The sequence below is a fragment of the Bombina bombina genome, chromosome 11, assembly GCF_027579735.1.
Source record: "Bombina bombina isolate aBomBom1 chromosome 11, aBomBom1.pri, whole genome shotgun sequence".
NCBI lineage: Eukaryota > Metazoa > Chordata > Amphibia > Anura > Bombinatoridae > Bombina > Bombina bombina.
The window spans coordinates 201,534,831-201,558,970 of NC_069509.1; the positions used below are offsets into that span (position 1 = coordinate 201,534,831).

The 24,140-nt window shown below is 43.5% G+C and overlaps 1 protein-coding gene across 1 annotated transcript in view; it reads left to right on the forward strand.

Moving 5' to 3' along the window:
- Window positions 1–24,140, forward strand: part of FAM234A (family with sequence similarity 234 member A) — a 315,359-nt gene that overhangs the window by 135,644 nt on the left and 155,575 nt on the right. The window contains exon 5 of the mRNA XM_053694290.1: window positions 2,485–2,609. Coding sequence (XP_053550265.1) covers window positions 2,485–2,609 — 125 coding nt within the window. The remainder of the gene's footprint in view (window positions 1–2,484; window positions 2,610–24,140) is intronic.

Sequence of the window (24,140 nt, forward strand, 5' to 3'; positions counted from 1 at the left end):
ACAGGTGTGTGTATATGTATAGTAAGATTGTACAACAGACAGGTGTGTGTATATGTATAGTAAGATTGTACAACAGACAGGTGTGTGTATATGTATAGTAAGATTGTACAACAGACAGGTGTGTATATGTATAGTAAGATTGTACAACAGACAGGTGTGTGTATGTATAGTAAGATTGTACAACAGACAGGTGTGTGTATATGTATAGTAAGATTGTACAACAGACAGGTGTGTGTATATGTATAGTAAGATTGTACAACAGATAGGTTGGACAGTTTTGGAGTAAAGTTGGATATTGGATGAATGTAACTCTAAATATAGTTTACCATATTCAGCCGATGGAAATATTTTTTTTTAGTTAAATCTCAGGAATCCACATTAAATGTAAAGCTAATTAATACAATCATATTCCTGGGCCGAAACTTAATTTTGAGATCATGGAAAGCTAAAGTTTCACCTAGCTTGAAAGAACATGAAAATGTGTTTATTATAGTGGCGGTGATGTCCGGAGCGGCAGATTAGGGGTTAATAAATATAATGTAGGTGTTGGGGGCGGCAGATTAGGGGTTAATAAGTGTAATGTAGGTGTCAGCGGTGTCGGGGGCGGCAGATTAGGGGTTAATAAGTGTAATGTAGGTGGTGGTGATGTCAGGGACGGCAGATTAGGGGTTAAAAAGTGTAAGATTAGGGGTGTTTAGACTCTGGGTTCGTGTTAGGGTGTTAGGTGTAAACATTAATTTTGTTTCCCCATAGGAATCAATGGGGCTGCGTTACGGAGCTTTACGCTCCTTTATTGCAGGTGTTAGACTTTTTTTCAGCCGGCTCTCCCCATTGATGTCTATGGGGAAATCGCACATGAGCGCGTACAACCAGCTCACCGCTGACTTAAGCAGCTCTGGTATTGGAGTGCGGTATGGAGCACAATTTTGCTCTACGCTCACTTCTTGTCTTTTAACGCCGGGTTTATTAAAACCTGTAATACCTGCGCTGTAGGTAAGTGAGCAGTGACAATAACGTGCAAGTTAGCACCGCACCCCTCATACCGCAAAACTCGTAATCTGGCCGTAAGAGTTAATAGAAATCACCATGAGTGCAAGTTGTGCCTCTCATTAGCAGCTCCCTCTATTTCAGTCTGAGCTAATTAAGGGTTAATAGAAATCACCATGAGTGCAAGTTGTGCCTCTCATTAGCAGCTCCCTCTATTTCAGTCTGAGCTAATTAAGGGTTAATAGAAATCACCATGAGTGCAAGTTGTGCCTCTCATTAGCCTGAGCTAACTAAGGGTTAATAGACATCACCATGAGTGCAAGTTGCGCCTCTCATTAGCAGCTCCCTCTATTTCAGCCTGAGCTAACTAAGGGTTAATAGACATCACCATGAGTGCAAGTTGTGCCTCTCATTAGCCTGAGCTAACTAAGGGTTAATAGACATCACCATGAGTGCAAGTTGTGCCTCTCATTAGCAGCTCCCTCTATTTCAGCCTGAGCTAACTAAGGGTTAATAGACATCACCATGAGTGCAAGTTGTGCCTCTCATTAGCCTGAGCTAACTAAGGGTTAATAGACATCACCATGAGTGCAAGTTGTGCCTCTCATTAGCAGCTCCCTCTATTTCAGCCTGAGCTAACTAAGGGTTAATAGAAATCACCATGAGTGCAAGTTGCGCCTCTCATTAGCCTGAGCTAACTAAGGGTTAATAGAAATCACCATGAGTGCAAGTTGTGCCTCTCATTAGCAGCTCCCTCTCATTAGCCTGAGCTAACTAAGGGTTAATAGACATCACCATGAGTGCAAGTTGTGCCTCTCATTAGCCTGAGCTAACTAAGGGTTAATAGACATCACCATGAGTGCAAGTTGTGCCTCTCATTAGCAGCTCCCTCTATTTCAGCCTGAGCTAACTAAGGGTTAATAGACATCACCATGAGTGCAAGTTGTGCCTCTCATTAGCCTGAGCTAACTAAGGGTTAATAGACATCACCATGAGTGCAAGTTGTGCCTCTCATTAGCCTGAGCTAACTAAGGGTTAATAGACATCACCATGAGTGCAAGTTGTGCCTCTCATTAGCAGCTCCCTCTATTTCAGCCTGAGCTAACTAAGGGTTAATAGAAATCACCATGAGTGCAAGTTGCGCCTCTCATTAGCCTGAGCTAACTAAGGGTTAATAGACATCACCATGAGTGCAAGTTGCGCCTCTCATTAGCCTGAGCTAACTAAGGGTTAATAGACATCACCATGAGTGCAAGTTGTGCCTCTCATTAGCCTGAGCTAACTAAGGGTTAATAGACATCACCATGAGTGCAAGTTGCGCCTCTCATTAGCCTGAGCTAACTAAGGGTTAATAGACATCACCATGAGTGCAAGTTGCGCCTCTCATTAGCCTGAGCTAACTAAGGGTTAATAGACATCACCATTAGTGCAAGTTGCGCCTCTCATTGTGTGTTTGTTGCGTCAGGTGACAGCGCTAAGCCTGATCTTGTGTTTCAGGAAGGCGTGAGTGGCAGACGGGCGCCATCTTTCCTGCAGACGCTGTGGTCACCAGCCCCTTGTTACAGCTGCCAGATGAGGATGATACGGACGATCTCTTGGTGTTTGCAGCTTTCGGAGATGAGGTAAAAAGCTAGAGAGGGTGAGCTTTCCTTTAGTTACTGGTGAGCGATGCCTCTGTATGCTCCGTATACATATTGTAAGCTCCTTATACCTCTGTATGCTCCTTATGCCTCTGTAAGCTCCTTATGCCTCTGTATGCTCCGTATGCCTCTGTATGCTCTTTATTCCTCTGTATGCTCTTTATTCCTCTGTATGCTCCTTATGCCTCTGTAAGCTCCTTATGCCTCTGTATGCTCCGTATGCCTCTGTATGCTCCGTATGCCTCTGTATGCTCCTTATGCCTCTGTAAGCTCTTTATGCCTCTGTAAGCTCTGTATACCTCTGTAAGCTCTGTATACCCCTGTAAGCTCCTTATGCCTCTGTATGCTCCTTATGGCTCTGTATGCTCCTTATGGCTCTGTATGCTCCTTATGCCTCTGTAAGCTCCTTATACCTCTGTATGCTCCTTATGCCTCTGTATGCTCCTTATGCCTCTGTAAGCTCCTTATACCTCTGTATGCTCTTTATGCCTCTGTAAGCTCTGTATACCTCTGTATGCTCTTTATGCCTCTGTATGCTCTTTATGCCTCTGTATTCTCCTTATGCCTCTGTAAGCTCCTTATACCTCTGTATGCTCTTTATGCCTCTGTATGCTCTTTATGCCTCTGTAAGCTCTGTATACCTCTGTATGCTCCTTATGCCTCTGTATGCTCTTTATGCCTCTGTATGCTCTTTATGCCTCTGTATGCTCTTTATGCCTCTGTAAGCTCTGTATACCTCTGTATGCTCTTTATGCCTCTGTATGCTCTTTATGCCTCTGTATTCTCCTTATGCCTCTGTAAGCTCCTTATACCTCTGTATGCTCTTTATGCCTCTGTAAGCTCCTTATACCTCTGTATGCTCTTTATTCCTCTGTATGCTCCTTATGCCTCTGTAAGCTCCTTATGCCTCTGTATGCTCCGTATGCCTCTGTATGCTCCGTATGCCTCTGTATGCTCCTTATGCCTCTGTAAGCTCTTTATGCCTCTGTAAGCTCTGTATACCTCTGTAAGCTCTGTATACCTCTGTAAGCTCCTTATGCCTCTGTATGCTCCTTATGGCTCTGTATGCTCCTTATGGCTCTGTATGCTCCTTATGCCTCTGTAAGCTCCTTATACCTCTGTATGCTCCTTATGCCTCTGTAAGCTCCTTATACCTCTGTATGCTCTTTATGCCTCTGTATGCTCTGTATACCTCTGTATGCTCTTTATGCCTCTGTATGCTCTTTATGCCTCTGTATTCTCCTTATGCCTCTGTAAGCTCCTTATACCCCTGTATGCTCTTTATGCCTCTGTATGCTCTTTATGCCTCTGTAAGCTCCTTATACCTCTGTATGCTCTTTATGCCTCTGTATGCTCTTTATGCCTCTGTATGCTCTTTATGCCTCTGTATTCTCCTTATGCCTCTGTAAGCTCCTTATACCTCTGTATGCTCTTTATGCCTCTGTATGCTCTTTATGCCTCTGTATGCTCTTTATTCCTCTGTATGCTCCTTATGCCTCTGTATGCTCCTTATACATATTGTAAGCTTCTTATACCTCTGTATGCTCCTTATGCCTCTGTAAGCTCCTTATACCTCTGTATGCTCCTTAATCCTCTGTATGCTCTTTATTCCTCTGTATGCTCTTTATTCCTCTGTATGCTCTTTATTCCTCTGTATGCTCCTTATGCCTCTGTATGCTCTTTATTCCTCTGTATGCTCTTTATTCCTCTGTATGCTCCTTATGCCTCTGTATGCTCTTTATTCCTCTTTATGCTCCGTATGCCTCTGTATGCTCCTTATGCCTCTGTATGCTCCTTATGCCTCTGTATGCTCCTTATTCCTCTGTATGCTCTTTATTCCTCTGTATGCTCCGTATGCCTCTGTATGCTCCGTATGCCTCTGTATGCTCCGTATGCCTCTGCATGCTCCTTATGCCTCTGTATGCTCCTTATGATTCTGTATGCTCCTTATTCCTCTGTATGCTCCTTATGCCTCTGTATGCTCTTTATTCCTCTGTATACTCCTTATGCCTCTGTATGCTCCTTATGCCTTTGTATGCTCCGTATGCCTCTGTATGCTCCGTATGCCTCTGTATGCTCCTTATGCCTCTGTATGCTCCTTATGCCTCTGTATGCTCCTTATGCCTCTGTATGCTCCTTATGATTCTGTATGCTCCTTATGATTCTGTATGCTCCTTATTCCTCTGTATGCTCCTTATGCCTCTGTATGCTCCTTATGCCTCTGTATGCTCCTTATGATTCTGTATGCTCCGTATGCCTCTGTATGCTCTTTATTCCTCTGTATGCTCTTTATTCCTCTGTATGCTCCTTATGCCTCTGTATGCTCTTTATTCCATTGTATGCTCCGTATGCCTCTGTATGCTCCGTATGCCTCTGTATGCTCTTTATTCCATTGTATGCTCTTTATTCCATTGTATGCTCTGTATGCCTCTGTATGCTCCGTATGCCTCTGTATGCTCCGTATGCCTCTGTATGCTCCTTATAGCTCTGTATGCTCCTTATTCCTCTGTATGCTCCTTATTCCTCTGTATGCTCCTTATTCCTCTGTATGCTCTTTATGCCTCTGTATGCTCTTTATTCCTCTGTATGCTTCGTATGCCTCTGTATGCTCCTTATGCCTCTGTATGCTCTTTATTCCTCTGTATGCTCCTTATGCCTCTGTATGCTCTGTATGCTCCTTATGCCTCTGTATGCTCTTTATTCCATTGTATGCTCCTAATGCCTCTGTATGCTCCTAATGCCTCTGTATGCTCCTTATTCCTCTGTATGCTCCTTATGCCTCTGTATGCTCTTTATTCCTCTGTATGCTTCGTATGCCTCTGTATGCTCCTTATGATTCTGTATGCTCCTTATTCCTCTGTATGCTCCTTATGCCTCTGTATGCTCTTTATTCCTCTGTATGCTCCTTATGATTCTGTATGCTCCTTATTCCTCTGTATTCTCCTTATACCTCTGTATGCTCTTTATTCCTCTGTATGCTCTTTATTCCTCTGTATGCTCCTTATGCCTCTGTATGCTCCTTATTCCTCTGTATGCTCCTTATGCCTCTGTATGCTCTTTATTCCATTGTATGCTCCGTATGCCTCTGTATGCTCCGTATGCCTCTGTATGCTCCTAATGCCTCTGTATGCTCCGTATGCCTCTGTATGCTCCGTATGCCTCTGTATGCTCCGTATGCCTCTGTATGCTCCTTATACCTCTGTATGCTCCTTATGCCTCTGTATGCTCTTTATTCCTCTGTATGCTTCGTATGCCTCTGTATGCTCCTTATTCCTCTGTATGCTCCGTATGCCTCTGTATGCTCATTATGCCTCTGTATGCTCTTTATTCCTCTGTATGCTTCGTATGCCTCTGTATGCTCCTTATTCCTCTGTATGCTCCGTATGCCTCTGTATGCTCATTATGCCTCTGTATGCTCTTTATTCCTCTGTATGCTTCGTATGCCTCTGTATGCTCCTTATGCCTCTGTATGCTCTTTATTCCTCTGTATGCTCTTTATTCCTCTGTATGCTTCGTATGCCTCTGTATGCTCCTTATGCCTCTGTATGCTCCTTATGCCTCTGTATGCTCCTTATTCCTCTGTATGCTCCGTATGTCTCTGTATGCTCCTTATGCCTCTGTATGCTCTTTATTCCTCTGTATGCTCTTTATTCCTCTGTATGCTCTTTATTCCTCTGTATGCTCCTTATGCCTCTGTATGCTCCTTATACATATTGTAAGCTTCTTATACCTCTGTATGCTCCTTATGCCTCTGTAAGCTCCTTATACCTCTGTATGCTCCTTATTCCTCTGTATGCTCTTTATTCCTCTGTATGCTCTTTATTCCTCTGTATGCTCTTTATTCCTCTGTATGCTCCTTATGCCTCTGTATGCTCTTTATTCCTCTGTATGCTCTTTATTCCTCTGTATGCTCCGTATGCCTCTGTATGCTCTTTATTCCTCTGTATGCTCTTTATTCCTCTGTATGCTCTGTATGCCTCTGTATGCTCCGTATGCCTCTGTATGCTCCGTATGCCTCTGTATGCTCCGTATGCCTCTGCATGCTCCTTATGCCTCTGTATGCTCCTTATTCCTCTGTATGCTCCTTATGCCTCTGTATGCTCTTTATTCCTCTGTATACTCCTTATGCCTCTGTATGCTCCTTATGCCTTTGTATGCTCTTTATTCCATTGTATGCTCCGTATGCCTCTGTATGCTCCTTATGCCTCTGTATGCTCCTTATGCCTCTGTATGCTCCTTATGCCTCTGTATGCTCCTTATGATTCTGTATGCTCCTTATGCCTCTGTATGCTCCTTATGCCTCTGTATGCTCTTTATTCCTCTGTATGCTCCTTAGTATTCTGTATGCTTCTTATTCCTCTGTATGCTCCTTATGCCTCTGTATGCTCCTTATGATTCTGTATGCTCCTTATGCCTCTGTATGCTCCTTATGCCTCTGTATGCTCTTTATTCCTCTGTATGCTCCTTATGATTCTGTATGCTTCTTATTCCTCTGTATGCTCTTTATGCCTCTGTATGCTCTTTATTCCTCTGTATGCTCTTTATTCCTCTGTATGCTCCTTATGCCTCTGTATGCTCTTTATTCCATTGTATGCTCCGTATGCCTCTGTATGCTCCGTATGCCTCTGTATGCTCCTTATGCCTCGGTATGCTCTTTATTCCATTGTATGCTCCTAATGCCTCTGTATGCTCCGTATGCCTCTGTATGCTCCTAATGCCTCTGTATGCTCCTAATGCCTCTGTAAGCTCCTTATACCTCTGTATGCTCCGTATGCCTCTGTATGCTCCTTATTCCTCTGTATGCTCTTTATTCCTCTGTATGCTCTTTATTCCTCTGTATGCTCTTCATTCCTCTGTATGCTCTTTATTCCTCTGTATGCTCTTTATTCCTCTGTATGCTCTTTATTCCTCTGTATGCTCTTTATTCCTCTATGCTTCGTATGCCTCTGTATGCTCCTTATTCCTCTGTATGCTCTTTATTCCTCTGTATGCTCTTTATTCCTCTGTATGCTCTTTATTCCTCTATGCTTCGTATGCCTCTGTATGCTCCTTATGCCTCTGTATGCTCTTTATTCCTCTGTATGCTCCTTATGCCTCTGTATGCTCTTTATTCCATTGTATGCTCTGTATGCTCCTTATGCCTCTGTATGCTCTTTATTCCATTGTATGCTCCTAATGCCTCTGTATGCCTCTGTATGCTCCTAATGCCTCTGTATGCTCCGTATGCCTCTGTATGCTCCTTATACCTCTGTATGCTCCGTATGCCTCTGTATGCTCCTTATTCCTCTGTATGCTCCTTATGCCTCTGTATGCTCTTTATTCCTCTGTATGCTTCGTATGCCTCTGTATGCTCCTTATGCCTCTGTATGCTCCTTATGCCTCTGTATGCTCCTTATTCCTCTGTATGCTCCGTATGCCTCTGTATGCTCCTTATGCCTCTGTATGCTCTTTATTCCTCTGTATGCTTCGTATGCCTCTATATGCTCCTTATGCCTCTGTATGCTCTTTATTCCTCTGTATGCTCCTTATGCCTCTGTATGCTCCTTATGCCTCTGTATGCTCTTTATTCCTCTGTATGCTCTTTATTCCTCTGTATGCTCCTTATGCCTCTGTATGCTCCTTATGCCTCTGTATGCTCCTTATGCCTCTGTATGCTCCGTATGCATCTGTATGCTCTTTATTCCTCTGTATGCTCTTTATGCCTCTGTATGCTCTTTATTCCTCTGTATGCTCCTTATGCCTCTGTATGCTCCTTATACATATTGTAAGCTTCTTATACCTCTGTATGCTCCTTATGCCTCTGTAAGCTCCTTATACCTCTGTATGCTCCTTATTCCTCTGTATGCTCTTTATTCCTCTGTATGCTCTTTATTCCTCTGTATGCTCCTTATGCCTCTGTATGCTCTTTATTCCTCTGTATGCTCCGTATGCCTCTGTATGCTCCTTATGCCTCTGTATGCTCTTTATTCCTCTGTATGCTCTTTATTCCTCTGTATGCTCTTTATTCCTCTGTATGCTCTTTATTCCTCTGTATGCTCCGTATGCCTCTGTATGCTCCGTATGCCTCTGTATGCTCCGTATGCCTCTGTATGCTCCGTATGCCTCTGTATGCTCTTTATTCCTCTGTATGCTCTTTATGCCTCTGTATGCTCTTTATGCCTCTGTATGCTCTTTATGCCTCTGTATGCTCTTTATTCCTCTGTATGCTCTTTATGCCTCTGTATGCTCTTTATTCCTCTGTATGCTCTTTATTCCTCTGTATGCTCTTTATTCCTCTGTATGCTCTTTATTCCTTTGTATGCTCCGTATGCCTCTGTATGCTCCGTATGCCTCTGTATGCTCCGTATGCCTCTGTATGCTCCGTATGCCTCTGCATGCTCCTTATGCCTCTGTATGCTCCTTATGCCTCTGTATGCTCTTTATTCCTCTGTATGCTCCTTATGCCTCTGTATGCTCTTTATTCCATTGTATGCTCCTAATGCCTCTGTATGCTCCGTATGCCTCTGTATGCTCCTTATACCTCTGTATGCTCCGTATGCCTCTGTATGCTCCGTATGCCTCTGTATGCTCCTTATTCCTCTGTATGCTCCTAATGCCTCTGTATGCTCTTTATTCCTCTGTATGCTTCGTATGCCTCTGTATGCTCCTTATGCCTCTGTATGCTCTTTATTCCTCTGTATGCTCCGTATGCCTCTGTATGCTCCGTATGCCTCTGTATGCTCCTTATGCCTCTGTGTGCTCTTCATTCCTCTGTATGCTCCTTATGCCTCTGTATGCTCCGTATGCCTCTGTATGCTCCGTATGCCTCTGTATGCTCCGTATGCCTCTGTATGCTCCTTATTCCTCTGTATGCTCCGTATGCCTCTGTATGCTCCGTGTGCCTCTGTATGCTCCGTATGCCTCTGTATGCTCCGTGTGCCTCTGTATGCTCCGTGTGCCTCTGTATGCTACATGTGCCTCTGTATGCTCCGTGTGCCTCTGTATGCTCCGTATGCCTCTGTATGCTCCTTATTCCTCTGTATGCTCTGTATGCCTCTGTATGCTCCGTATGCCTCTGTATGCTCTTTATTCCTCTGTATGCTCCGTATGTCTCTGTATGCTCTTTATTCCTCTGTATGCTCCTTATGCCTCTGTATGCTCCGTATGCCTCTGTATGCTCTTTATTCCTCTGTATGCTCCGTATGCCTCTGTATGCTCCGTATGCCTCTGTATGCTCCTTATTCCTCTGTATGCTCTTTATTCCTCTGTATGCTCCGTATGCCTCTGTATGCTCTTTATTCCTCTGTATGCTCCGTATGCCTCTGTATGCTCTTTATTCCTCTGTATGCTCCTTATGCCTCTGTATGCTCCTTATGCCTCTGTATGCTCCGTATGCCTCTGTATGCTCTTTATTCCTCTGTATGCTCCGTATGCCTCTGTATGCTCTGTATGCCTCTGTATGCTCCGTGTGCCTCTGTATGCTCCGTATGCCTCTGTATGCTCCGTGTGCCTCTGTATGCTCCGTATGCCTCTGTATGCTCCGTATGCCTCTGTATGCTCTTCATTCCTCTGTATGCTCCGTATGCCTCTGTATGCTCCGTATGCCTCTGTATGCTCCGTATGCCTCTGTATGCTCCTTATGCCTCTATATGCTCCTTATTCCTCTGTATGCTCCTTATGCCTCTGTATGCTCCGTATGCCTCTGTATGCTCCTTATGCCTCTGTATGCTCTTCATTCCTCTGTATGCTCCGTATGCCTCTGTATGCTCCTTATGCCTCTGTAAGCTCCTTATGCCTCTGTATGCTCCGTATGCCTCTGTATGCTCCTTATGCCTCTGTAAGCTCCTTATGCCTCCTCTTCACATTGCATGAGTGTATTTTGTAAAGAGACATTTAGTGGATTAGTGCAGATCTGTTTCATTACCAGGAAGTCAGATTATAATGGTTAATTAATGGTTAACAGCTGGTCGGTATGGCCAGTTACTGACAATACCAGGCTGTGGTACTCACCTGACATTAAAGGGACACTAAACCCCAATGTCTTTAATGATTCAGATAGAGCAGCAATCTAATTTACTCCTATCATTTTTTCTTCCTTCTCTTGCTATCTTTATATTAAAAGCAGAAATTTAAAGCTTAGGTTCAGCACCCTGGATAGCGCTTGCTTATTGGTGGTTACATTTAGCAATCCAATAAGCAAACATTACCCAGGTTCTGAACCAATAGTGTGTCAGCCCTTAAAGGGACACTCAATCAAAATTAAACTTTCATAATTCAGATAGAGCCGCCATTTTAAACAACTTTCCAATTTACTTCCATTAACTAAATGTGCACAGTCTTTTTATATTTAAACTTTTTGAGTCACCAGCTCCTACTGAGCATGTGCAAGAATAAGTGTGTATGCATTTGTGAATGGCTGATGGCTGTCACATGGTACGTGTATGCATTTGTGAATGGATAATGGCTGTCACATGGTACGTGTATGCATTTGTGATTAGCTGATGGCTGTCACATTGTACAGGGGGAGTGGAAAAAGACATAACTTTTAAAATTGTCAGAAAAAAAATCTACTACTCATTTGAAGTTCAGACTAAGTGCTATTGTATTGTCTTGTTATCTTGCATTTGTTGATTATGCAAATCTACTGCGTTGACTGGTCCTTTAATGACCAGCGTCATACCCTGTATGTCGCTGCAGTCCTGGGCTTCTCTCTGCCGCGATCTTGCTCAAAATAGCGAGATCGCGCTATTTCTGCATGCCCCACGAGTGGGGCACTACAGAGATAGATTTGCAAAGTTATCGATGCAGAGAGGTGGGACCGATCGTTGGTGGGTGGGGGGCTAAGGAGGGAGGCGGGTGGGTGGACCTTCGCTGGAGGGAGGCGGGAGGTGGTCGGGAGTTGGAAAAAAAAACACTGAAAGTTGCAGGGAGGGGGAAGGAGGGAGTGGGAAAGGGGAGAGGGGGGAATCCTGGTTATATTGCTTAGTGATGGGAATAGGAGGGTGGGAAGTTGATCTGGGAGGGGGGTTAGGGTATTGAGGGGGGGCAGCTACACTACAGAAAAAATGGCTACTTTTTTTTTTTTTTTTTTTTTTTAATTCCTAATTTTGCAACAAACTGGGTACTGGCAGACCGCTGCCAGTACCTAAGATGGCAGTAATTAGGTAGAGGGGGGAGGGTTAGAGAGCTGTTGGGGGGGTATCGGGGAGGTTGGGTTTAAAGGGACAGTCTAGTCCAAAAAAAACTTTCATGATTCAGATAGGGCATGTAATTTTAAACAATTTTCCAATTTACTTTTATCACCAATTTTTCTTTGTTCTCTTGGTATTCTTAGTTGAAAGCTTAACCTAGGAGGTTCATATGCTAATTTCTTAGACCTTGAAGGCCGCCTCTTAAGAATGCATTTTAACAGGTTTTTCACCACTAGAGGGTGTTAGTTCATGTTTTTCATATAGATAACACTGTGCTCGTGCACGTGAAGTTACCTGGGAGCCATCAATGATTGGCTAAACTGCAAGTCTGTCAAAAGAACTGAAATCTGCAGTCTGCAGAGGCTTACATACAAGATAATCACAGAGGTAAAAAATATATAAATATAACTGTGTTGATTAAGCAAAACTAGGGAATGGGTAAAAAAGGGATTATCTATTTTTTAAAACAATAACAATTCTGGTGTAGACTGTCCCTTTAAGGGGGGATCCTACATTGCAGAAAATATATATATTTATTTTAGTCTGCCAGTACTAAAATAAAAGCCTTTTATTTATATATATAAAAGGCTTTTATTTTAGTACTGGCAGACTTTCTGCCAGTACTTAAGATGGCGGTGACAATTGTGAGGTAGGGGAGGGAAGAGAGCTGTTTGAGAGTGGTCAGGGGTGGGATGTGTCAGGTGTGAGGCTGATCTCTACACTAAAGCTAAAATTAACCCTACAAGCTACCTAATTAACCCCTTTTTTGCTGGCCATAATACAAGTTTGGTGCGCAGCAGCATTTAGCGGCCTTCTAATTACCAAAAAGTAATGCCAAAGCCATAAATGTCTGCTATTTCTGAACAAAGGGGATCCCAGAGAAGCATTTACAACCATTTGTGCCATGATTGCACAAGCTGTTTGTAAATAATTTCAGTGAGAAACCTAAAATTTGTGAAAAAGTGAACAATTTTTTTATTTGATCGCATTTGGCGGTAAAATGGTGGCATGAAATATACCAAAATGGGCCTAGATCAATACTTTGGTTTTGATAGGTAAATATAAAAAAGGCTCTATTTCTGTTTAAATGTAGTGATGGTCTTTTGGGAAGTTTTTGTCTAAAATGCCCGGTCCTTAAGGGGTTAAGCTTTATATTCCTGCTTTTTAAATAATAACAAGAGAACAAAGACATTTTGATAATAGGAGTAAATTAAAAAGTTGTTTAAAATTGCAGGTTCTATCTGAATCATTAAAGAAAAAAATGGGGTTAGTATCGCCTTAAATAGGTGTATTGTGCATTTACACATGCAGTATACGTTGTATTGCTAGGTGCCCTTTTATATAATATTACTTTACCTCTCCTCTGCTGCCCAGCAGCTGCAGGCGGTACAGCTAGTGCCTTGCAGGTTCTCTTCTGTATACTCTCGGCATAAGCTGTCTGCACGTGTTTGCAGGGCCTGCCTAGCTAGCGCAACTTGTGCACAATAGACTTACTTTCCCTCTAATACAGGGGTCAGCAACCTTGAGCCCCCATATGTTTTGGAACTACATTTCCCTTGATGCTGAGACACTCTTTAGGCTGCCTGAGCATCATGGGAAATGTAGTTCCAAAACATTTGGGGGCCCAAGGTTGCTGACCCCTTCTCTGATATAATTAAAGGGACAGTCTACAATAGAATTTGTGTTGTTTTAAAAGATAGATAATCCCTTTATTATCCATTCCCCAGTTTTGCATAACCAACAGTTATATTAATACACTTTCTCTTGTAAGATGTATCGAGTCCACAGATTCATCCATACTTGTGGGATATTCTCCTTCCCTACAGGAAGTGGCAAAGAGAGCACCCACAGCAGAGCTGTCTATATAGCTCCTCCCTTAGCTCCACCCCCCAGTCATTCTCTTTGCCTACTCTAAGTACTAGGAAGGGCAGAGTGAGTGTGGTGACAAAAATGTTAGTTTTTTATTTCTCAAGCAAATGTTTGTTATTTTAAATGGTACCGGTGTGTACTATTTACTCTCTGGCAGAAAAGGGATGAAGATTTCTGCAAGGAGGATGATGATCTTAGCACTTTGTAACTAAGATCCACTGCTGTTCTCACAAGGGCTGAAGAGTACAGGAAAACTTCAGTTGGGGGAACGGTTTGCAGGGTAAACTGCATTGAGGTATGTTCAGTCTATTTTTTTCTAGACAGACTGTGCTTATTCTAGAAAAGGCTGGCAATATCCCCATGAGGGAAGGGTAAGCTGTATTCAGACACTTGGTAGAAATCCCAGCTTACATGAAGGGCTCATTAGTTACTGGTGACACTGATAGGAAAAAACGTTTTTGTTTATGTAGAAAAGATGCAAATATAACGTTTTTTTGGAGGGACTTTAAGGGGTCATTGTGGCTTGTTTTAGGGTTTTTTAACCCACATGGCTAGTTTAAGAAACACTCTGTTGTGTTTCTCATAGGCCTCAAAACATCGAGTGAGGTGGGAGGGGCCTATGTTCGCGCCTCAGTTGCGCTGTTTCTTTTCCTCAGAGACATCTAACTGCTTCTCCAGAGGTTCCTGTTGTGTTTGAGGGCTGTAAAAGAAGTTTTTTCCCCCACAAATCGTTAGTAAAGGGCAGGTAGGAGCCACAGCAGAGCTGTGGCAAGGTGCTGAACGTTTTTTTACCGGTTTTGACGTTTTTTTCAATCCGGTTTTTCCATTAAGGGGTTAATTGTTTATTTGCGTAGCTGTGCAAAGTTACTAAGGCTTTATGATACTACTGTAAAAATGTTGTTGAGTTTACTACTTTTTTACACTGTTTTGCAGATTTGTGCAGCTTTTTTTCTCTTAAAGGCACAGTACCGTTTTATTTCTAAGTGTTATTTGCTTTGATTAAAGTGTTTTCCAAGCTTGCTTGTTACATTACTAGCCTGTTTAACATGTCTGACACCAAGGAAAATCCTTGTTCAATGTGTTTATAAGCCATTGTGGAACCCCCTCTTAGAATGTGTCCCAATTGTACTGATATGTCTATAAACTATAAAGAACATATTTTAGCACTTAAAAATAGAGCAATAGATGATTCTCAGTCAGAAGTAAATGAGGGTTCGCCATCTAGCTCTCCCCAAGTGTCACAACCAGTAACGCCCGCACAAGTGACGCCAAGTACCTCTAGTGTGTCAAATTCATTTACTTTACAAGACATGGCCACAGTTATGAATACAACCCTCACAGAGGTTTTATCCAAACTGCCTGGTTTACAAGGAAAGCGGGACAGCTCTGGGTTAAGAACAAATGCTGAGCCGTCTGACGCTTTAGTAGCTGTATCCGATATACCCTCACAATGTTCTGAAGCAGGGGTAAGGGATTTGTTATCTGAGGGCGAAATTTCTGATTCAGGAAAGACGCTCCCTCAGACAGATTCTGATATGACGGCCTTTAAATTTAAGCTTGAACACCTCCGCTTATTGCTCAGGGAAGTATTAGCGACTCTAGATGATTGTGACCCTATAGAGGTCCCAGAGAAATTGTGTAAAATGGATAAATACTTAGAAGTTCCTGTTTACACTGATGTTTTTCCAGTCCCTAAGAGGATTGTGAATATTATTGCTAAGGAGTGGGATAGACCAGGTATTCCGTTCACTCCCCCTCCTGTTTTTAAGAAAATGTTTCCCATAGCTGACACCATGCGGGACTCGTGGCAGACAGTTCCTAAGGTGGAGGGAGCTATTTCTACTCTAAGCGTACAACTATACCTATCGAAGACAGTTGTGCTATCAAAGATCCTATGGATAAAAAATTAGAGGGTCTCCTGAAGAAAATTTTTGTTCATCAAGGTTTTCTTCTCCAACCTATTGCGTGCATTGTTCCGGTAACTACTGCAGCTGCTTTCTGGTTCGAGGCTCTAGAAGAGGCTCTTCAGATGGAGACTCCATTAGAGGAGATTATGGACAGAATTAAGGCCCTTAAGTTGGCTAATTCTTTTATTACAGATGCCGCATTCCAACTGGCTAAATTAGCGGCAAAGAATTAAGGTTTTGCCATTTTAGCACGCAGGGCGTTATGGCTTAAGTCTACAAGGGTAAACAGGCCAAGAAGCCTGCAGCTGCCTCCAAGACAGCATGAAGGGGTAGCCCCCAATCCGGGACCGGATCTAGTAGGGGGCAGACTCTCTCTCTTCGCTCAGGCTTGGGCAAGAGATGTTCACGATTCCTGGGCTTTAGAAATTGTGTCCCAGGGATATCTTCTGGACTTCAAAGACTCCCCTCCAATGGAGAGATTTCACATTTCTCGATTGTCTGTAAACCAGACAAAGAGAGAGGCGTTCTTACGCTGTGTAGAAGACCTACATACCATGGGAGTGATCCGCCCAGTTCCAAAAGAGGAACAAGGGCTAGGGTTTTACTCAAACCTGTTTGTGGTTCCCAAAAAAGAGGGAACTTTCAGACCAATCTTGGATCTCAAAATTCTAAACAAATTCCTCAAAGTACCATCATTCAAGATGGAGACTATTCGGACTATTCTACCTCTGATCCAGGAGGGTCAATATATGACTACCGTGGACTTAAAGGATGCGTATCTACACATCCCTATTCACAGAGATCATCATGAATTCCTCCAATTCACCTTTCTAGACAGGCATTACCAGTTTGTGGCCCTTCCCTTCGGGTTGGCCACGGCTCCCAGAATTTTCACAAAGGTGCTAGGGTCCCTTCTGGCGGTTCTAAGACCGCGGGGCATAGCAGTGGCGCCTTATCTAGATGACATCTTAATTCAGGCGTCTACTTTCCAGCTAGCCAAGTCTCACACGGACATCGTGTTGGCTTTTCTGAGATCTCACGGGTGGAAGGTGAACATAAAAAAAGAGTTCTCTCTTCCCTCTCACAAGAGTTTCCTTCCTAGGGACTCTGGTAGAAATGAAAATATTTCTGACGGAGGTCAGAAAATCAAAACTCTTAACCACTTGCCAAGCTCTTCATTCCATTCCTTGGCCATCAGTGGCTCAGTGTATGGAGGTAATCGGACTCATAGTAGCGGAAATGGACATAGTTCCTTGTGCCCGCCTACACCTCAGACCACTGCAACTATGCATGCTCAGACAGTGGAATGGGGATTATGCAGATTTATCTCCTCAACTGCATCTGGACCAGGAGACCAGAGATTCTCTTCTCTGGTGGTTGTCTCAGGACCACCTGTCTCAGGGAATGTATTTCCGCAGGCCAGAGTGGCTCATTGTAACGACAGATGCCAGCCTGCTAGGCTGGGGTGCAATCTGGAACTCCCTGAAAGCACAGGGCTTATGGTCTCGGGAGGAAACTCTCCTCCCGATAAACATTCTAGAACTGAGAGCGATATTCAATGCGCTTCAAGCGTGGCCTCAGCTTTCTGCGGCCAAATTCATCAGGTTTCAGTCGGACAACATCACGACTGTAGCTTATATCAATCATCAAGGAGGAACAAGGAGTTCTCTAGCGATGATGGAGGTAACCAAAATAATCCGATGGGCAGAGGATCACTCTTCCATCTCTCAGCAATCCATATCCCAGGAGTAGAGAACTGGGAGGCGGATTTCCTAAGTCATCAGACTTTTCATCCGGGGGAGTGGGAACTCCATCTGGAGGTATTTGCCCAGCTGACTCCGCTATGGGGCACACCAGAATTGGATCTGATGGCGTCCCGTCAGAATGCCAAACTTCCTCGTTACGGGTCCAGGTCCCGGGATCCCCAGGCGGTACTGATAGATGTTCTAGCAGTGCATTGGTTCTTCAATCTGGCCTATGTATTTCCACCGTTTCCTCTCCTCCCACGTCTGGTTGCCAGAATCAAGCAGGAGAGAGCTTTGGTGATTCTGATAGCACCTGCGTGGCCACGCAGGACTTGGTATGCAGACCTAGTGGACATGTCCTTGGTTCTACCATGGACTCTGCCAATGAGGCAGGACCTTCTAATCCAAGGTCCATTCACGCATCCACATCTAATTTCTCTGCGTCTGACTGCTTGGAGATTGAACGCCTGATTCTATCAAAGCGTGGTTTCTCTGAGTCGGTCATTGATACCCTGATTCAGGCTAGAAAGCCTGTCACCAGGAAGATCTATCATAAGATTTGGCGCAAATATCTCTATTGGTGTGAATCCAAAGGTTACTCATGGAGTAAGATTAGGATTCCTAGAATATTGTCTTTTCTCCAAGAAGGATTGTAGAAGGGATTATCAGCTAGTTCCCTAAAAGGACAAATATCTGCTTTGTCTATTCTGTTACACAAACGTCTGGCAGATGTCCCAGACGTTCAAGCATTTAGTCAGGCCTTGGTCAGGATCAAGCCTGTATTTAAACCTGTTGCTCCGCCATGGAGCCTAAACTTAGTTCTTAAAGTTCTTCAAGTGGTTCTGTTTGAACCTATGCATTCCCTGGATATTAAGCTTCTATCTTGGAAAGTTTTGTTTTTAGTAGCTATCTCTTCGGCTCGAAGAGTTTCTGAGCTATCTGCTTTACAGTGTGATTCATCTTACCTTGTTTTCCATGCAGATAAGGTGGTTTTGCGTACCAAACCTGGGTTTCTTCCTAAGGTTGTTTCTAATAAGAATATCAATCAGGAGATTGTTGTTCCTTCACTGTGTCCTAATCCTTCATCAAAGAAGGAACGTCTGTTGCACAATCTTGATGTGGTTCGTGCTTTAAAGTTCTACTTACAAGCAACTAAAGATTTCCGTCAAACATCTTCATTGTTTGTTGTTTATTCTGGTAAATGGAGAGGTCAAAAGGCTACGGCTACCTCTCTTTACTTTTGGCTGAAAAGCATCATCCGTTTGGCCTATGAGACTGCTGGCCAGCAGCCTCCTGAAAGAATTACTGCTCATTCTACTAGAGCTGTGGCTTCCACATGGGCTTTTAAAAATGAGGCTTCTGTTGAACAGATTTGTAAGGCGGCGACTTGGTCTTCACTTCATACTTTTTCCAAATTTTCCTAATTCAATACATTTGCTTCTTTGGAGGCTATTTTTGGGAGAAAGGTTCTACAAGCAGTGGTGCCTTCTGTTTAAGGTACCTGTCTTGTCCCTCCCTTCATCCATGTCCTAAAGCTTTGGTATTGGTATCCCACAAGTATGGATGAATCCGTGGACTCGATACATCTTACAAGAGAAAACATAATTTATGCTTACCTGATAAATTTATTTCTCTTGTGATGTATCGAGTCCACGGCCCGTCCTGTTTATTTAAGACAGGCAGTATATTTTTATTTAAAAAACTTCAGTCACCACTTCACCCTATAGTTTCTCCTTTTTCTTCCTAGCCTTCGGTCGAATGACTGGGGGGTGGAGCTAAGGGAGGAGCTATATAGACAGCTCTGCTGTGGGTGCTCTCTTTGCCACTTCCTGTAGGGAAGGAGAATATCCCACAAGTATGGATAAATCCGTAGACTCGATACATCACAAGAGAAATAAATTTATCAGGTAAGCATAAATTATGTTTTTTACCTCTGTGATTACCCTGTATCTAAGCCTCTGCAGACTGCTCCTTATCTCAGTTATATTAATACACTTTTTACCTCTGTAATTAACTTGTATCTAAGCCTCTGCATACTGCTCCTTATCTCAGTTATATTAATATACTTTTTACCTCTGTTATTACCCTGTATCTAAGCCTCTGCATACTGCTCCTTATCTCAGTTATATTAATATACTTTTTACCTCTGTGATTACCCTGTATCTAACTCTCTGCAGACTGCCCCTTATCTCAGTTATATTAATATACTTTATTTTGCAAGATGTACCGAGTCCACGGTTTCATCCTTACTTGTGGGATATTATCCTTCCCTACAGGAAGTGGCAAAGAGAGCACCCACAGCAAAGCTGTCTATATAGCTCCCCCCTTAACTCCACCCCACAGTCATTCTCTTTGCCGGCTCTAAACAGGAAGGATAAAGTGAAAGAGGTGATAAACTGTTAGTTTTTATTTTCTTCAAGCAAGAGTTTATTTTAAAATGGTACCTTAGCTTTTCAACTGGCTAAATTAGGGGCAAAGAATTCAGGTTTTGCCATTTTAGCGCGTAGAGCGTTATGGCTTAAGTCCTGGTCGGCTGATGTGTCATCAAAATCTAAGCTTTTGATCATCCCTTTCAAGGGTAAGACCCTATTCGGGCCTGAACTGAAAGAGATAATTTCAGATATCACTGGAAGGAAAGGTCATGCCCTCCCTCAGGATAAGACAAATAAGATGAGGACCAAATAAAATAATTTTCGTTCCTTTCGAAACTTCAAAGGTGGTCCCGCTTCCTCTTCCCCTGCTGCAAGGCAAGAGGGGAACTTTGCTCAATCCAAGTCAGTCTGGAGACCTAACCAGGCTTGGAACAAAGGTAAACAGGCCAAGAAGCCTGCTGCTGCCACCAAGACAGCATGAAGGGATAGCCCCCGATCCGGAAGCGGATCTAGTAGGGGGCAGACTTTCTCTCTTTGCTCAGGCTTGGGCAGGAGATGTTCAGGACTCTTGGGCTTTAGAAATCGTAACCCTGGGATACCTTCTAGACTTCAAGGATTCTCCTCCAAGGGGGAGATTTCATCTTTCTCAATTGTCAGCAAACCAGACAAAAAGAGAGGTTTTCTTAGGCTGTGTAGAAGACCTACATACCATGGGAGTGATCCGGCCTATTCCGAAAGCAGAACAAGGGCAAGGGTTTTACTCCAATCTGTTTGTGGTTCCCAAAAAGGAGGGAACCTTCAGACCAATCTTAGATCTCAAGATCCTAAACCAATTCCTCAAAGTCCCATCCTTCAAGATGGAGACCATTCGGACTATTTTACCAATGATCCAGGAGGGTCAATACATGACCACCGTGGACTTAAAGGATGCGTATCTACACATCCCTATTCACAGAGATCATCATCAGTTCCTCAGGTTCGCCTTTCTGAACAGGCATTACCAATTTGTGGCTCTTCCCTTCGGGTTGGCCACAGCTCCCAGAATTTTCACAAAGGTGCTAGGGTCCCTTCTGGCGATCCTAAGGCCGCGGGGCATAGCAGTGGCGCCTTATCTAGACGATATCTTAATTCAAGCGTCGACTTTCCAACTAGCCAAGTCTCACACGGACATCGTGTTGGCCTTTCTAAGATCTCATGGGTGGAAGCTGAACGTAAAAAAGAGTTATCTTTCACCTCTCACAAGGGTTTCATTCCTAGGGACTCTGATAGACTCGGTGGACATGAAAATATTTCTGACGGAGGTCAGGAAATAAAAAAAATTAGCCACCTGCTGAGCTCTTCATTCCATTCCTCGGCCGTCAGTGGCTCAGTGTATGGAGGTAATCGGACTAATGGTAGCGGCAATGGACATAGTTCCGTTTGCTCGCTTACATCTCAGACCACTGCAACTATGCATGCTCAGACAGTGGAATGGGGATTATGCAGATTTATCTCCTCAGATAAATCTGGATCAGGAGACCAGAGATTCTCTTCTTTGGTGGTTGTCACAGGATCACCTGTCCCAGGGAATGTGTTTCCGCAGGCCAGCGTGCGTTATAGTGACGACACACGACAGCCTACTGGGCTGGGGTGCAGTCTGGAATTCCCTGAAAGCACAGGGTTTGTGGACTCAGGAGGAGGCCCTCCTACCAATAAATATTCTAGAACTGAGAGCGATATTCAATGCTCTTCAGGCGTGGCCTCAGCTGGCTTCGGCCAGATTCATCAGATTTCAGTCGGACAACATCACGACTGTGGCTTATATCAATCATCAGGGGGGAACAAGGAGTTCCCTAGCGATGATAGAAGTTTCCAGAATAATCCGATGGGCAGAGACTCACTCTTGCCATCTATCAGCAATCTATATCCCAGGGGTAGAGAACTGGGAGGCGGATTTTCTATGTCGTCAGACTTTTCATCCGGGGGAGTGGGAACTCCATCCGGAGGTGTTTGCTCAACTGATTCAGCTATGGGGCACACCAGAATTGGATCTGATGGCGTCTCGTCAGAACGCCAAACTTCCTCGTTACGGGTCCAGGTCAAGGGATCCTCAGGCAGTACTGATAGATGCTCTAGCAGTACCCTGGTCGTTCAACCTGGCTTATGTGTTTCCACCATTCCATGCAGACCTGGTGAACATGTCTTCTCTTCCACCATGGACTCTACCGCTGAGACAGGACCTTTTGATTCAAGGTCCGTTCAAGCATCCAAATCTAATTTCTCTGCGGCTGACTGATTGGAGATTGAACGCTTGATTTTATCAAAGCGGGGTTTCTCTGAGTCGGTCATAGATACCTTGATTCAGGCTCAATAGTCTGTCACCAGGAAAATCTATCATAAGATATGGCGTAAATATCTTTATTGGTGCGAATCCAGAGGTTACTCATGGAGTAAGATCAGGATTCCTAGGATTTTGTCCTTTCTCCAAGAAGTATTGGAGAAGGGATTGTCAGCTAGTTCCTTAAAAGGACAGATATCTGCTTTATCAATTCTACTGCACAAGCGTCTGGCAGATGTCCCAGACGTTCAGGCGTTCTGTCAGGCTTTAGTTAGAATCAAGCCTGTGTTTAAACCTGTTGCTCCGCCATGGAGTTTGAATTTAGTTCTTAAAGTTCTTCAAGGGGTTCCGTTTGAACCCATGCATTCCATAGATATTAAGCTTCTATCTTGGAAAGTTCTGTTTCTAGTTGCTATCTCTTCAGCTCGAAGAGTTTCTGAACTATCTGCATTACAATGCGACTCGCCTTATCTTGTTTTCCATGCTGATAAGGTGGTTTTGCGTACCAAACCTGAATTCCTTCCTAAGGTTGTTACTAACAGGAATATCAATCAGGAAATTGTTGTTCCTTCTCTGTGTCCTAATCCTCCTTCTAAGAAGGAACATCTGTTGCACAACTTGGACGTGGTTCGTGCTTTGAAGTTTTATTTGCAAGCAACCAAAGATCTCTGTCAAACATCTTCTTTGTTTGTTGTCTATTCTGGAAAGCGTAGAGGTCAAAAGGCTACGGCTACCTCTCTTTCCTTTTGGCTGAAAAGCATAATCCGTTTGGCATATGAGACTGCTGGACAGCAGCCTCCCGAAAGGGTTACAGCTCACTCTACTAGAGCGGTGGCTTCCACATGGGCTTTTAAAAATGCTTCTGTTGACCAAATTTGTAAGGCTGCAACTTGGTCTTCGCTTCATACCTTTTCCAAATTTTACAAATTTTATACTTTTGCTTCTTCGGAGGCTGTTTTTGGGAGAAAGGTTCTGCATGCAGTGGTGCCTTCCGTTTAGGTTCCTGTCTTGTCCCTCCCTTCATCCGTGTCCTAAAGCTTTGGTATTGGTATCCCACAAGTAAGGATGAAACCGTGGACTCGGTACATCTTGCAAAAGAAAACAAAATTTATGCTTACCTGATAAATTTCTTTCTTTTGCGATGTACAGAGTCCACGACCCGCCCTGTCTATTCAAGACAGATAGTATTTCTTATTGAAAACTTCAGTCACCTCTGCACCTTATAGTTTCTCCTTTTTCTTCCTAAGCCTTCTGTCGAATGACTGTGGGGTGAAGTTAAGGGGGGAGCTATATAGACAGCTCTGCTGTGGGTGCTCTCTTTGCCACATCCTGTAGGGAAGGTTAATATCCCACAAGTAAAGATGAAACCGTGGACTTGGTACATCGCAAAAGAAATAAATTTATCAGGTAAGCATAAATTTTGTTTTTTACCTCTGTGATTACCTTGTATCTAAGCCTCTGCAGACTGCTCCTTATCTCAGTTATATTAATATACTTTTTACCTCTGTGATTACCTTGTATCTAAGCCTCTGCAGACTGCTCCTTATCTCAGTTATATTAATATTCTGTTTACCTCTGTGATTACGAGTCCATGGATTCATCCTTTACTTGTGGGATATTATCCTCCTGCTAACAGGAAGTGGCAAAGAGCACCACAGCAGAGCTGTCTATATAGCTCCTCCCTTGACTCCACCCCCCAGTCATTCTCTTTGTCTACACTAAGTAATAGGAAGGGTAAAGTGATAGAGGTGATAAAATGATAGTTTTTATTTTCTTCAAGCAAGACTTTTTTATTTTAAATGGTACCGGTGAGTGCTATTTTTTCCCAGGCAGCAGATGGATGAAGACTTCTGCCTGGAGACTGATGATCTTAGCAGTTGTCACTAAGATCCAGAGTAGTTCCCACAGATTGGCTGAGGAGTACTTAAGAAACTTCAGTGTGAGGAGCGGTTTTCATGCTACAAGCATTGAGGTATGTTCAGTCATTTTTTTTCTGGAGAGACTGTGTTATTTCAGAATTGGCTGACAGTATTCCCATAAGGGAAGGGTTAAGCAGTAATCCTAATGTGAAAGAGAAGGGTGTTACTGGAACCTGTATGTTGGGCTGAAAAAATGGTTGACACTGATGGCATA